This window comes from Mugil cephalus, chromosome 4 (assembly GCF_022458985.1).
Source record: "Mugil cephalus isolate CIBA_MC_2020 chromosome 4, CIBA_Mcephalus_1.1, whole genome shotgun sequence".
NCBI lineage: Eukaryota > Metazoa > Chordata > Actinopteri > Mugiliformes > Mugilidae > Mugil > Mugil cephalus.
The window spans coordinates 5,174,231-5,188,325 of NC_061773.1; the positions used below are offsets into that span (position 1 = coordinate 5,174,231).

Below are 14,095 nucleotides of genomic sequence, written 5' to 3' on the forward strand. Positions count from 1 at the left end.
CGGTGTGCAAAGGATCCACACAAAAGCACACACACCACTACATGAGGCGACAAATTACCTACTGAAAGGAAGAGTGTGGGCTTGCATTGGTGCAGAACACTTCATTTCACGCCTGTCCTCCTCGCCCCAGCACCCCGGGTTCCCAGTACCCCTAACCCCCCACCTCTGCTACCTCACGGTCCTCCAGACATCGAGCGGAGGTTGAGCCCCATCAGTCAACACTACTGATCATGATTATTGATTGGAATAACGACCAATGCCGCAGTGTCTCCCCTTTGAGCAGGAATCTTAGTGAAATCCTCATAAAAAGCATCTAATGATCAGCTTTAATGACTGGCCCGTAACGACCCGTCACTCCCTCACAGCTCACTGCATTGTGCTGACTGGCTCAGCGCTGCTCTCACCAGGCATGGCCCCATGCACAGGAACATGAGCAAAGTGCTTATACAGACAAAAAAGAAAAGAAAAAAGGAACAAATCTGTAGGGCATATTGCAAAATGTTTGTGTCCTCAGATGAAATGTATAACAAGTGTAAGAAGAATTAAGCTTCAGTTTCCACCTCATAATCTCATATAAAAGAATGGTCACCTCTGGGCAAGACGCTCCCAGATTTGGACCCTGGAGCCGCTTTCTGAATGCAGTTTGGATGCTCTCCCCATGTCTGCGTGGACTTCCTCTAGGTGATCCGCTTTCCTCCCACCCTCCAAGGCATGCAGCAGTGTTCTTCGGATTAATCCTGCCACTGCCCTTGACCGGGGTACTTCCTTCAGAACTGGAGTTGGTCCCTGGACGTGGTGCTGTTATCGCCCAGAGCTCCTAAAATACACGACAAGTAACACAGATGGATTCACGTGCAGTGGTAAGCTAACCTTCAGAGTTGTTAAAGGGCGGGAGATTTCCAGGTTCTGACTTGCAGGAGATCAGCTGCATATCAGCACAGTGTTGTGGAAAGCTCCCTCATGTTGTGTAATTTTAGGGAGGTTTTTAATGACAAAACAGTTATTTCAACAAACTCAAATTACATTTAATGGAAAACAAAATTAACAGTATAGTCGACATAGAAGTAAAAATAAAAATAAAAATTCTACCACCCGGTGCAAAAATAGAAGAGTTGAGAAACAGTTGCAGTTAGTCCGGCCAAAACTTGAGATAATAATGCAGGTTATCTTCAATGTCCATTTTTTTCACATATAACCTAATTTTACTGTTCTAATACAGAGGATGTTTCCCCCAGTTTACAGAGTGTATGTATTTTGATGGTGGTGCATTTTGAGGGAATGCGTGCAGGATAGCTCACTGTATGTCGTCCTGGACACTTTGCCACAATGACGCCATTAAAAAAAAGCGGCACTAGTACAAGTGAAGCATCGTTTCTTTCTTTTATGCATGTGCTTGGGGGCTTGTGTGGTTCTGCATGCATTTATTTTATAATCCTGTCCTATGTTTCTAAAATTCTTTCATTTTTTTATGTCCACTTAATGAAACACTGAAACACAGGACATTTAGAGCAGAAAATCATGATTTACATATATATATATATATATATATTTAAATTCATTTTATTTTAATTTCAAGCAGTTTAACACCAAAGGTCGTAAATATTATGCATGCACAAGTAACCTTTCTACATGTAATGTGATGTAAATTAACATGTTAGTAAACCACACAAGTGCCGAGCTCAGTATTTACTTGTTGTATATGCTCTAAACCTGGACACACACGTTCCACTCTGCAGATATTTAGCACTCAGACAGAGAAACTCCTCCAGCTGTTTGCTTCACACTCATGGACAGTTCACCATTCATCCACCTGAGTCGACCACGGTTTTCAACCTGAGGCCTGTGAACACAGAGTCCACCTCTGCCATCAAGTGGTCAGAAACTTAAATCTACTGTGCCGGATTATTGTTCATTCTCTGAAGGCTTTACTTGCTCATCATATCATCTCATCAACACATGCACGCACGCACACACACACAATATCAACCACATTTGTTCAATTTGTCTCCTTGTCGTACTCATATCTGGAGGTTGAAACTCTTGACTCCAGAGAGTTAACTGGAGAGATGGGATGAGAGAGGAATCAGAGTAGTGGTTAATGGGCCGTATCAAGTACAAACACACATGCGTGCACGCACACACACACACACACACACACACACACACAGGAGAGAGAGAGGGAGAGTGAGAGAGAGAGAGAGAGGAGAGACACCTGAGTCTCTTATATATAAAATGACGCATCAGCATTCAGCTGAGACACCCAAATGTCTCTGCAGCCATTAGAGAGGGAATACAGCATTACAGCAAACTGGATGTAACCACATGGCCATCACACAAAGAGGAGCTACATTTGCGATCATGCAAGACCAGGGGGAAAAAAAGAAAAAAAGATGTATACCTTCTGTAGTAGTTGTGATCCAGAATATTTTGCAGAAATTGATTTGATTTCTCCACCAAATGCAGAGGCCCAAAGCTTTACACTAGGACACAAAGAAGTTCAAAATATCAGTCTCCAACATTGAACGGACAAATGGTCATAAAATACAGGAATTTAATTTAAAAAAAATATGTATAAAATTTACCGCAGGTTCCTGATCAAATGGAAACAAGGTTCAAAAAAATATGCCTGATGGGAACACGTTAACTGCTCCCTGTCATGCCTTAACCTGAGTTTATTTATACTTAGGTTTAATTTCTGTCTACATGATTATAACCAGGGCCTGGCATCCCTGGTCTTCGTTTTCCTGACAAAAAATGTTTTCAGTTTGACTATCCATACTGCAAATGACTGGAGCTGCTTCTATTGAACCTAAATGACTTTTCTATGTGGCAGCAAAATGTTGCACCAAAAACGTAAGACAAAGATCAGTGTTATAGTACCAAGTCAGATAATGGCTCAGGAATGGGCCCTGATAGAAGGATTTAAGAAGCAGAGAAAACAAGCAATATATTCAAACAATGATTTGTAGTAATGCATGGTGGATGATCTGTCCTTATCTACAAAACACACTCTGCCAAAGAGAGATGCTTCCTGCAGGATTTTGCCAAACGATTTTTGTCAAAAAAGGAAGAATTTATTCTCTTGATGTTACGTTTTTTATTTGCTTGCAAAACCTTGTGAATTTAGTGTCAACTTTCATCTTTTTAATTAAACATTCTTGCAGAATTAACATATTTTAACTTGAGTTAAAAACTTAAGAAGATGTGTCTTTTATACATATTTTTATTTCAAAATAAAAAGCTTAAGAAGTGTTCCAAAAGTAAAAACATTTTATATTTCATAAAGTCCTCTGGCCTACTATTAGAATTTATAAAATAATAATAATAATAATGGGCTAACTATTTACAGCATGTGGAATTAGAAATGGCCAGATTACACTTGTAAAAGGGACATGTTTATGATTTCCATTGTACGATGCAAGTCAGAAAAAGGTCTGATTTTATATGAAATATTTTATCCTGAAAATCTGTTTACACATTTTCTGAAAACTAAATAAAATATCCCTCTAAGAAAAAAAATCTTCCTGTGTCTATAATATTTAAAAATGCTCACCTAAAAGCATTTATTAATGCATATGTTGTGTGCAGGTACAATATATACTTTAATACATACTTATTAATAAACAAGTATATCTATATCCATTTGTGCACACATAGTCCACAGTCAAATTATTAACAAATGCACTTCTTAGTGTGGATTAAGTGAAATTTAAAAGAAACAGCAGTTTCTACCAAATGTAAAAGTTTTGCTGTTGCATTTGGCCTACGTTGCAATTTTTCTGACATAATTTCCATCTCTGCGTCGCTCAGCTCGTTTGCCAAAGTCCCATTTGTAATTGTTTCTTCCCACCAGTGTCACTTCTTACAACCGATGAGTAAAACCACTACACGGCCCGTGGGCTGCTGTAACTAAACTCCACGCGGTGAAGGATCGAATAACTATATTTTTCAGAAACATACAAAGCAAATCACAAATCTTTGCACAAGAATATTTGCTGCTGCTCAAACTGTTTCAAAACTAGAATTGTACGTTTTTAAATGGCGCCTTTCTATTTCTATTTTCTCCATTTTGTTTTCCGTGAGAAATCAACAATACCCTATAGGTTTATGCGAATTAAAGTTGCATCGCTGCTCTTCACTCACACTGACAGAGGGATCCCTTGCTGGGACCCCGCCACCTCCACCACATTCAAGCCGACGAAGATCCAGAGCAGAAGGAAGCTGCTGCTGCACATGTGCGAGAACAGGATCCTCCAGTTTCCCTGCATCTCCAGCTCCGTTCGTAAAAAATATGTGTAGAGTAAAATCCCGCGCCAGCCCCGCGCTGGACTGCTCGAACCCGGTGCACCTTCTCCAGCTGCGCTACTGCCAGCACGTACCCTACTGTATTCTATTGTACAGACATCCCCCTTCACACACACACACACGGAGAGAGAGAGAGAGAGAGAGAGAGAGAGAGAGAGAGAGAGGGAGGAGAGAGAGAGAGAGAGAGAGAGTCTCTCTCTCTCCATCCCCTGCATCCCCTTTCTTGCAAACGGAAAACCTCTCTGTTGGCTTTCTGGTGCAGGGATCATGGATCCCTTTTTTTTCTGGGAAACGTGTAATCTCTTTGTTTGCGAGACTGTAAATCTAAGAGTGGCAGAGCACCATTTCTGCAGATCAGAGCATCATCTGCTCAATTCAACAGAGCAGCGCGAAAGCGTGCGTTAGTGCTGAGCAAAAATAAAATGCAATGCAATGCAATGCAAAATGCTTCTTGTGTCCACCCTCGTTTCAAATTTTGTCGACTGATCACAGCGCTAAAGTGTTCTAAAGTTGTTCCTTTATTGCTGACGCTGCATAATAACTGTACACGCCTCGAGGGCTGTCTCCAATCTCCTGCGCACACAAAAAGCTGTGAAAGCGCGCGTCTTTTTTTCGTACTGATATGCGCTAAAATGTGATTACGTGATGCATGGCACAATTGCTTATTTTAATATATATATATTTGATGAGCAATGTGACCAAAAACGCTTTAAGGTGAGACTCTTGGCAAAAAGAAATCGCTCGGTGGGCGCTAATGACACTGCAGACGTGGGACGAGGGTTTGCGCACTGTAAGCGGCACAATACACCGAGAGCAGAAGCGGATCCGAGTTAAGATGATGAATTCTACTAAACAGCTAAAAATGAAAGAGCGATAAGCTCCACAGCCGCGTGTTAACTTTTGTAAATGATTGCCTTCGGTCTAATAGGCTAATTAATCACCAGGGCGTCGTGTCACCCACCAGCAACTTTTCCACGTGGACATTATTTCAGGAGTTCCCGTGAATTGATTCCTCTGATGAGAAGCTGTTTAAGGAAAGTCTGCTGGTTATGGAGACCGGTTTGTGTCGCCATAGTCACCGCTTTCTATTCAATCAGACCGGAAGATGTCCCCACCGTCCCGCACTGAGCGCTGATTAGGAGGCGATAATGATGTCAAGGCAGAGCGCAGGCCTCTTGATGCAGCCCCCCCTCCCGTCTTTCTCCATCACCTCCTCTGGAACCGTGTTTCCACTTGAGGCTTTTATTAGTTTAGTAATTGCATCGTACATCAAAGTTGTGAGGAGCCTGTACTGCCTGGGACATGCCGATAAGGCTCCTGCGTGTTGGATGACGGACAATATCATTCAGTGTCCTCTCTCGCCGCCCAGCTCACACTGGCTCCCAGAATGCTTTAATTAAGTAAATAACAGCAAATAAAAGCAGTTCTCTGTCGACACAGGCGACTAACGAAAATCCCTCTGTTTTATTGGACCAGTTAAATGCAGCTAAAGCAGGGGTGGGAAACTGATTTTAGTTCAGGGGCCCAGTTTGACCTCAAGGAGGCTGTACCAGTAACATAATAGCATATTAATCTATAAATAACACAACTCCAAATGATTCTCTTTTTGTTTTGGTGCAAATCTGTATGTCAAGAGAATGTAATGTACCGCACTATTAAAAACATGTAACGAACAACTGGATATTTCTTAAGAAAAAGGTGCAATGTCTGTATAGTTCTACGTCTCAGTGCTGTGTTATATCCACAACACCTACTAAAACTGTGTGAAACCTTCAATGTAACTTTTGCACTTTTCATCCCATGGGCCAGATTGGGTCCCCTGTCGGGCTGCTTCCAGCACACTGGCCGTATGTTTGACACCTCTGAGCTGAAGCCCTGCCGAAGAGTCCTTCAGCAAATTAAGCCAGTTTCACCACTTTTGCTGCAGTATTTTTTTTTTTTTTTCAAGGCATGAAGACACAGAACACATTCTCCACTTGACTGAATTTCTTTAACAATGTCATGGCCTCCACCCACACAGAGCAGCAGGTCAATTAAACTGCTCACTGGGGTTTTGCGATCTGTATTGGATTACAAATTCGTTTAATTCCAAACATATCTTGCTGCAGGCACAGTGGTTTGCTCCACTGGAGTGGTTTCCAGTGGTTCTTTTAAGGTAAACTTTCTATTCAGATTTGAGAAAAAAAAAAAGAAAAGTAGACCTTGATTTAATGCATTCTCCGAGCACATGGTCAAATAAAGTATTAGCCTACTTCTCAGCTCAGGTGTATTAATGGTGACTCAGTTCTATTTAAGAACTACGCTTCACTTTGTGAAATTCATAAATAAGAGACCTGGGCTCTCTGTACTGTGACAAGTCAAGCTGTCCTCTGTTAAAAATATCATGGTGAGTCCATTATGTGTGGAGCCCTCTGGATACTCTGGACGTGGCACTGAATTTAATTCTTTTGCAGTGTAACATCTGAGTCAGAAGGCTCAAACGTGATTTGTGATGGAGATCTGGTCACATATAAGATCTTTAAGATTTTATTTACAGTTCTGTTTGGACTGACTGATAAAATAGTCTAATGCCTACTACAGAAATCCTCCTACAGGTAATTCTTGGGTTGGATTGTTTCTTGAAAATGCTCATTAAAAGGCCAAGATTCAAATTATTTAGCATACCATTTTTGTTTTGTAAAGCGTCCGAAACTAACAGAGAGAAATATAAATGGGCCTCTGAGATTTATTCATCCTATGAATTAAAGACAACAGTGTGTTGTTCCTAAAGCCAGGCTGCTCTGGCACACTCTTGAACTCTCCACCTGGAAAGTTGTAATCTGTGTCTTGACTTGATTGAACGTAAACCTCTTAGAAGGTTAATCATGGGACGCTTCTTGTCGTGCTCTCTTGTTAAGTCTCAGGGCTTAACCTCACCACACATCCTCACATCCTCAGCCGCCACGGATAACTCAGTTCAGACACTGCAGCAGACAGCCTGTACTCATCAGGTGTTATATGTTCAGTCGGGGGCCACATGACCAGAGTGAACCGTGCCTGCTCGGACATTATTCTCTACTTAGTGTACCATATGTTGTTAATCAGTCTTATACATACACAACCCTTACAGCAGTAATGCCTTAATATCTTTATTCAATTAATTACCATCTAAACATACTCCTATCCTTTAAACATAATCCCATTTACTTGTTACAGTCACTTTTACATATACTATTACGGTTTGATCCTGTAGTAATGTGTGATAACCAGTTCAGTAGAGACTTATCTAGAGCACAGCAGCACGTTACATTGTGTTGGGGATTAAAATCTCAGCTGGTAACTTTACCATTTTGAGGTGTAGACTCGAGCACGAAGACAAAGAATTCAATGCTCTAGTATCTGATAATCAAAATAAAAATATGTAAATGGAATATAAATTATAATGTGTGTTGTAGCAGTTTACCAGTACTGAAACACGCTTAAAGCAGCTCATTTAATTTAGTGCAGTGGTTTCATGGTATAATATTGCTGCCTGGACCCAAGTAACTAATTGTTTCAAACACAAAAAATATGTCCAGCTCTGAAAAGTTGACGTAAATTAGATGTATTTTACTGTCTCACTTGCAGTTCACACAATTTCAAACAAATTAATACAAAAATTTCCAATTTTATTTTGTCAGCATCCCTTACGTAATCACTGATACAATTGTCTTCCATAGTTTAGGTATATTTTTCTGTGGTACTGTGGTAAACAACTGCTGTTTGACCCACACTCTATAAATACACTGTCCAGACCCAGTAATGATGATTAAACTTTCACTGACCCCTTGTTGGTGTGAGGTGGGGGACTGGGACATACAGACAGGGACAGATGGAGCCAGGAAGATGTAACCAGCCTTCATCTGTTACTATAGTTGTGTTATGATACATAACCTCTGAGGATTTCCCAGAAAGCTAAATAAGGAGTCTCCTTATTCCCCCGTGCGGTTGGATCAGGGAGAGTTTATTGTTACTCATTCAGTTGGCCAATCTCATCATGGAGCCCTGTCTCGTCATCCTGTCTAAGTCCCTTTACCATCATGCAAAAGGTGGGGGCTCAGGGATCATCATTTGGAGGAATTAGTGTTTGTTAATTCCAGAGGATTTACTCTTGCAACCGAGGTGCCTAATCTCACAAGAGCAGCGAAAGATATTGAACATCTTGAAGTTCTCTCTGAAGAGGAGCCTTCTTGAGCACTTGTTTAACCTCTCCCATGCAACCCTTTTTGATTTCGCCAAATGCTTCGTTATACCTGGAAGTACACGGGGAGCCCCCTCTGTCGCGCACCGGCTTCATCATTCTCTCCGTCATCATGGCCTTTTTCACCGGTCCAGCCATCGTTCTCAATGCCACAGTGATTACTGTGACCCTCATGCACAAGCAGCTGAGGCAGCCACTTAATTATGCTCTGGTGAACATGGCTGTGGCGGATCTGGGCACAGCCATGACTGGAGGAGTGTTGTCTGTGATCAACAATGCGCAAGGGTATTTCTCCCTTGGCAGGACAGGCTGCGTGATGGAGGGCTTTGCAGTCTCCTTGTTTGGTGAGTGAAAGAGCTCCAAAGGTCAAATAGTTTATTTATTTTTTTTCTTTTACTAATCAATAATAGGGAACACAGTTTCATAGTAAAATTACATCTGTCCAAAGTGACATCTCCCAAGCATCTTCCTGACAGTGCATTCCTTGACTTGCCCACAGGCATCACATCTCTGTGCACAGTTGCTCTGATCGCAGTGGAGAGGATGTTTGTGGTGTGTAAACCACTGGGGCAGATAACCTTCCAAAAGAAGCACGCGCTCGGAGGCATTGCCTTCTCCTGGCTGTGGTCCTTCACATGGAACTTACCTCCGCTGTTTGGATGGGGCAGGTATGAGCTGGAAGGTGTTGGGACCTCCTGTGCACCCGACTGGCACAGCAGAGACCCTCAAAATGTCTCCTACATCCTGGCTTACTTCGCAGTGTGCTTTGCGGTTCCTTTCGCCATGATCCTGGCATCCTATTCCAAACTACTGTGGACATTGCATCAGGTGAGCTCTTAGGCTTCATCACACTCCATGCTGAAATTCACTAATTTTTGAATATACCGTATGTCAATACTTTTATGTTGTTTATTCTATTCTTTAATCCTGCTATTTATCTTTTTACACAGTCCACTCTTTATTCTTGTTGCTTTTCTGCAATTTGCCCACTAAGGGACAAATAAAGGTTTTTCTATTCTATTCTATTCTATTCTATTCTATTCTATTCTATTCTATTCTATTCTATTCTAACAGTATGAATATTCATTCAAGTACTACGCATAATAAAAGAGAATTTCCATTCCACATAACTCCTACTCCACTACATTTCCTAATTAAATATTGTAAATATTGTACATTTAAATCCACTGCATTTATCTGACAGTTCCTACTTTAGATTTTACTGACAGTTTATCAGCTCATAAATATAACACTGGATCAGATGTTTCCAACATTTTTGGCTTGTTCAATAAAACCTACCCGTGCTTTATTTCAGATCGCCAAAAAGATATTTGGGGAACGTCTCCCACCGCTGGTCATTGTCTGATGCGTGATATTCATGCGCTCGTCTCTCCACGTCCACCTGTTTTACAGGTATCAAAGATGGCGTGTGTGGAAGGCGGCGCCGTAGCCAAATCAGAGATGAAGGTGGCATCCATGGTGGTTCTGATGGTCCTGACATTTATGATCAGCTGGTTGCCTTATGCCGGCCTGGCCATGCTTGTGGTGTACGACCCTGACGTCAACATTCCTCCACTGGTCGGCACCGTGCCTGTTTACCTGGCCAAGAGCAGCACCGTGTACAATCCCATCATCTACATCTACCTCAACAAACAGGTACACTTAAACCAGTGTGGGTTGATATTTAATCGGTGTTTGGGGCATATACGGTTAACAAATTGTAGAGTGATTGCGACTGGTTTTCTGGGCATCAAATTAGCACCACCTAGTGGTAGTGGAAGGCATCACACAGGAACATCTGTAGCAATGATAGGTTGTGTTTCTGCTGTAGTGTTTGGAGGCAAAGACAACACATAACTACATCTAAATGTAACAATAGTTATTACAGCAGGTAAACTGTCACAAATGTTCTTTATGCACACTTCTGTTTGTAACTGTTTCATTACATTTATCAATTGTGAATAGAGAGGTAGGGCAATGTATTTTCAAGTTAATCTTTATTTAGCAGCCTTTTTTCTTTTTGTCTCTGAATGCTGACAGCTTTTTATAATTTACCTTTTTTATCCGTAGTTCCGTAAATACGCCGTACCCTTCCTGCTGTGTGGGAGAGAGCCAGGGGTGGATGATGAGACGTCCGAGACGGCAACAGTGGTGGAAAATGCCAACAAAGTGACTCCTGCTTGAAATGTGCAAACATCTCCAGCTGTTGTGTTTTGCCAGGAAGAAGAATATAAATCAGTTCAAAAAATCACTGTTATCCATTACACAAGCAACAGCAACGTGTGTTTACATGTGTGCATGTATGTGAGATGTGATTATGTGAATTACAGGAGTTGTGAAGTGACTGTTCACCAATAACAGGAGAAACTGTAATTCAGCATAAGTTTATTCAATGATGGTCAATAGAAAATAAAATATCAGTATTGATTCAAATAAAGTCAAGGCCAAAATAAAATGAAAAATACAAAAAATGTATTGATACAAAACCTAGAGGGTTATAGTAAAGCATTTGCTACTAAGAGAAATGATGTTTACAGAATAAAAACATTAAGGAGCAAATATCAAGACTTTAAAGTAGAGAACATTACCATGGGTCTTTCCATACGTTTGTACATATTTTACATTATCTTCTATTTTAATACATCTTTCTGAACATTAATAGTTGTAATAGTAATAATTAGAATCATAACAAGATGAAGAAAACTAATAGAAACGTTAAAATCAATATGTGTTTCTCTGTAAACTGGTTCTTTACCTTTTTATTTTTTTTGTTTCCCTACCTGTGTAACAGAGGAACAGTGCACCTTGAAAATATTTTTTAATACTCTTTCATTCCCAGCAATGTAAGGTGAGGTGTAAATGACAAATATAGATTCCACTAAACCATACACACAGTCACAAAAAGTACAAAATTGTCTCACCTTAATACACAAATCTGTTTTAGAAAAAGGAGAAACAAAAGCACTATACAGTTACTTGTGCAAAGACAAACAGCTATGTGCTAATATTTAAATACCATTGGTATAGACTGAACCAAATCCTTATTTTCTTTTTTTCTTTTTTCTTTTTTTTACTCAGGAATCCCTGACATGAGGTAAAAGTAAGTTCTTTTCATCTTTAGTTTAACACAACTTTTAAAAGTGTTTACAAAATAATGCATATCTTCAGTTCATCAGTACTGTAATTGCTACGAATAGTACAATGTGCCTTTTATGTGCATTGGTCCTTTTATATGACAGTCATCAACAAAAAGGACTAGAACACATTTTTTTTTTTTGTTACTCACAAACATTTCAAAGAGCCCTTTCAATGTGCACACAAAAAGGAAAACCTACATTTTCATGACAGTATTCGGTTGAATTAGAGTACAGTACGCACTCGCCTACAAGTCAAACACTCATGAACAACAGATCACGTTCACCTACAACATCCTCGGTGGTCGTTTAAACTCTCCGTGCTGTTGCCTGGAAAAGCCCACTTCAGCTTACTATGATCAATGAATGATAACTGATGATGCTCATTTGTTTGTGCATCCAGGGGGATTTTATTTTTTTCCGCCAAGATCCGTTAACTTTTATTCATTTAATCCAACATCAACCTTCCTCAATCTCGTTCGTAGACTCCACTGTGGGACACTGTGACAGACAGATAAGTTGAGACAATGATATGTTGTCACTGTTGCCTAACGAGGTATACTGTATGCGGGAACCAGGCAGGCTGAGAGAGAAGGGGGTGGGGGTTAAATATTGCTTTGCCTCTCTCAAGCATCCTGATATCAGGACACCCTCTGTCCTTCCACCTAGGACACACGTTGGGCTGTTTCGGACCTTTGGATGTGCGCATGTGTCTCCTGCCACCACAGGCTCCAAGCCCCCACACACACACTACATGAAGGCTAAGATGTGATTGCGAAGATTCAGTACAAAGGTTTAATGGAATCACACCATGATCAACAAATCCCAGCACAAGCTTTGAGAAATATTAATTTATCCCTGTTATAACCATCTACCATTTTTCGTTCTTTCAGCAGCATAAAGGCATTTCAGTAGGGGCTGACGAAACCTAGGTTTGACTCTGAAACCAACTAAAAAAAAGCAGCATTGCTAATGCAGTATGCATTTTGTTGTCTTGTGCATGCCCTGCACAAAATATGCAAACAGTTGTGTTTGTCACACCTGTGTTAGGATTTTAACTCTGGATACTTGGGGCTTGCCTAAACGGGACTTAACCTTGTGCAACTGGTGTTAGTTTGACAAAGTAACACATCTCTGCTAAGAAATCAAAGCCATTTGCATATGTTGTGCAGTGGTGTTGCCACATAAGCAGAACCTCTAAAAATGCTGTTGTCATAGGCAAAATAAAGGGCGCTTATTAGCAAAAAACAAAAGGCAAATAAATATCAGAACAGTGTATCTAATAAAATAATGCAAGTCTGCATTTATAACAGGAGTCACAAGGGTCCATATTGCTGATCTTTTAAATGATACATAATTACAAAATATAGAATATCTCTTTACAAAGTTTCTTTTGTTATATAATACAATTTACAGCATATCAACTATGAAATGTTAATCAGGCTATTCTAAAATTTTAAAATAACCTGCCTGCTAGTGCATTTATCACAAATGCTTTTGTTGCTTCAAAAGTACATATCTCAAGTTGAATGATGCTATAAGTAGGACAGTTAGTTCCTGCATAATCTGGTGCAACCCTACTGGTGCTCTTCACGTTTTCACTCAGCTTTAGCAATCTTTAAACAACAAAGGGATCAAGTTAATCTAACAACTACACAACAAGATATGCCTTTCTATGCTTGCATTGACAACTTGCATGATATGCCAAACCTTAATAAAGTGACTGAGGTAATGACATCGTACATCTGATTGTCATCACCCATAAAGACCCGCCCTGTAGAGTACCTCACACCTTTGCCAATTGGTCCATCTTTCTCACATGGATCAGTATCCTCGTCTCTGATTGGCTGCAGACAGAGCCTGTGTATTACCTCCAGGTCAAGGCCTTTGAAAGGAGGGTCCAGTCAGTCCCTCTGTGTTCAGCAGGGATGGTACCTCCTTTGCTGGCAGGTGGAGAACATTTAAATGAGCGGGACTTGTGTGTCTCTCTTCTTTATGCCTTTTCTCTTCAATGTAAAAGGCACTTCTTTTGGTCAGAGCCAACAGATGCATTTGTTTTGTAATTTTCAATTAAGAGTCCATCAAGGTTCACAATTTGAAGATTTCTCCAGCCGCTGCTATAAAGTCGTGATGCAGATCATCTCGTCTGCCAGGTCCTCCTCGTAAGGAGCTCTGGGTTCTGTCTCTGGCTCCTCGTCACTGTAACTGACTCCGGTGTCCTGCAGTTCGTAGTCCCTCGGGGTCAGAAGGGGAAACACATTGACCCCATTTATTCCTGGGGCTATTCCTCCATTCAGAAGGTGACTGGCTGCACTTTCCATTTCATCTATTGTCATCTCACACGCGTCTGCTATCTCGTGCTTCGTGGCAGCGACAAACTTGGGATCCTTGGCGTATCTCCCAAGCCCTTCTGATATCAAAACCTGCGGGGAAAGAG

The 14,095-nt window shown here is 40.8% G+C and overlaps 3 protein-coding genes across 13 annotated transcripts in view; 1 reads left to right on the forward strand and 2 right to left on the reverse strand.

Annotated features, from left to right (window-relative positions):
• Positions 1-4,373, reverse strand: part of cacna2d3 (calcium channel, voltage dependent, alpha2/delta subunit 3) — a 28,909-nt gene extending 24,536 nt beyond the window's left edge. Inside the window, exons 1-3 of the mRNA XM_047581843.1 lie at positions 4,144-4,373; positions 2,399-2,480; positions 590-817 (exon numbers count right to left, since the gene is read on the reverse strand). Coding sequence (XP_047437799.1) covers positions 590-817; positions 2,399-2,480; positions 4,144-4,268 — 435 coding nt within the window. The 5' untranslated portion in view covers positions 4,269-4,373. The remainder of the gene's footprint in view (positions 1-589; positions 818-2,398; positions 2,481-4,143) is intronic.
• Positions 4,374-8,386: 4,013 nt separating this feature from the next.
• Positions 8,387-11,589, forward strand: LOC125006591 (parapinopsin-like). The gene is made up of 4 exons (XM_047582773.1): positions 8,387-8,868; positions 9,024-9,352; positions 9,938-10,180; positions 10,595-11,589. Exons 1-4 carry the CDS (start codon positions 8,538-8,540, stop codon positions 10,706-10,708), a joined length of 1,017 nt encoding a protein of 338 aa, XP_047438729.1. The 5' UTR covers positions 8,387-8,537; the 3' UTR covers positions 10,709-11,589.
• The window catches only part of cacna1da (calcium channel, voltage-dependent, L type, alpha 1D subunit, a), a 56,444-nt gene continuing 53,241 nt past the window's right edge, over positions 10,893-14,095 (reverse strand). For all 11 annotated transcript variants that reach the window (XM_047582768.1, XM_047582762.1, XM_047582771.1 and 8 more), the window contains one exon: positions 10,893-14,081. In XM_047582768.1, coding sequence (XP_047438724.1) covers positions 13,776-14,081 — 306 coding nt within the window. In that variant the 3' untranslated portion in view covers positions 10,893-13,775. The remainder of the gene's footprint in view (positions 14,082-14,095) is intronic.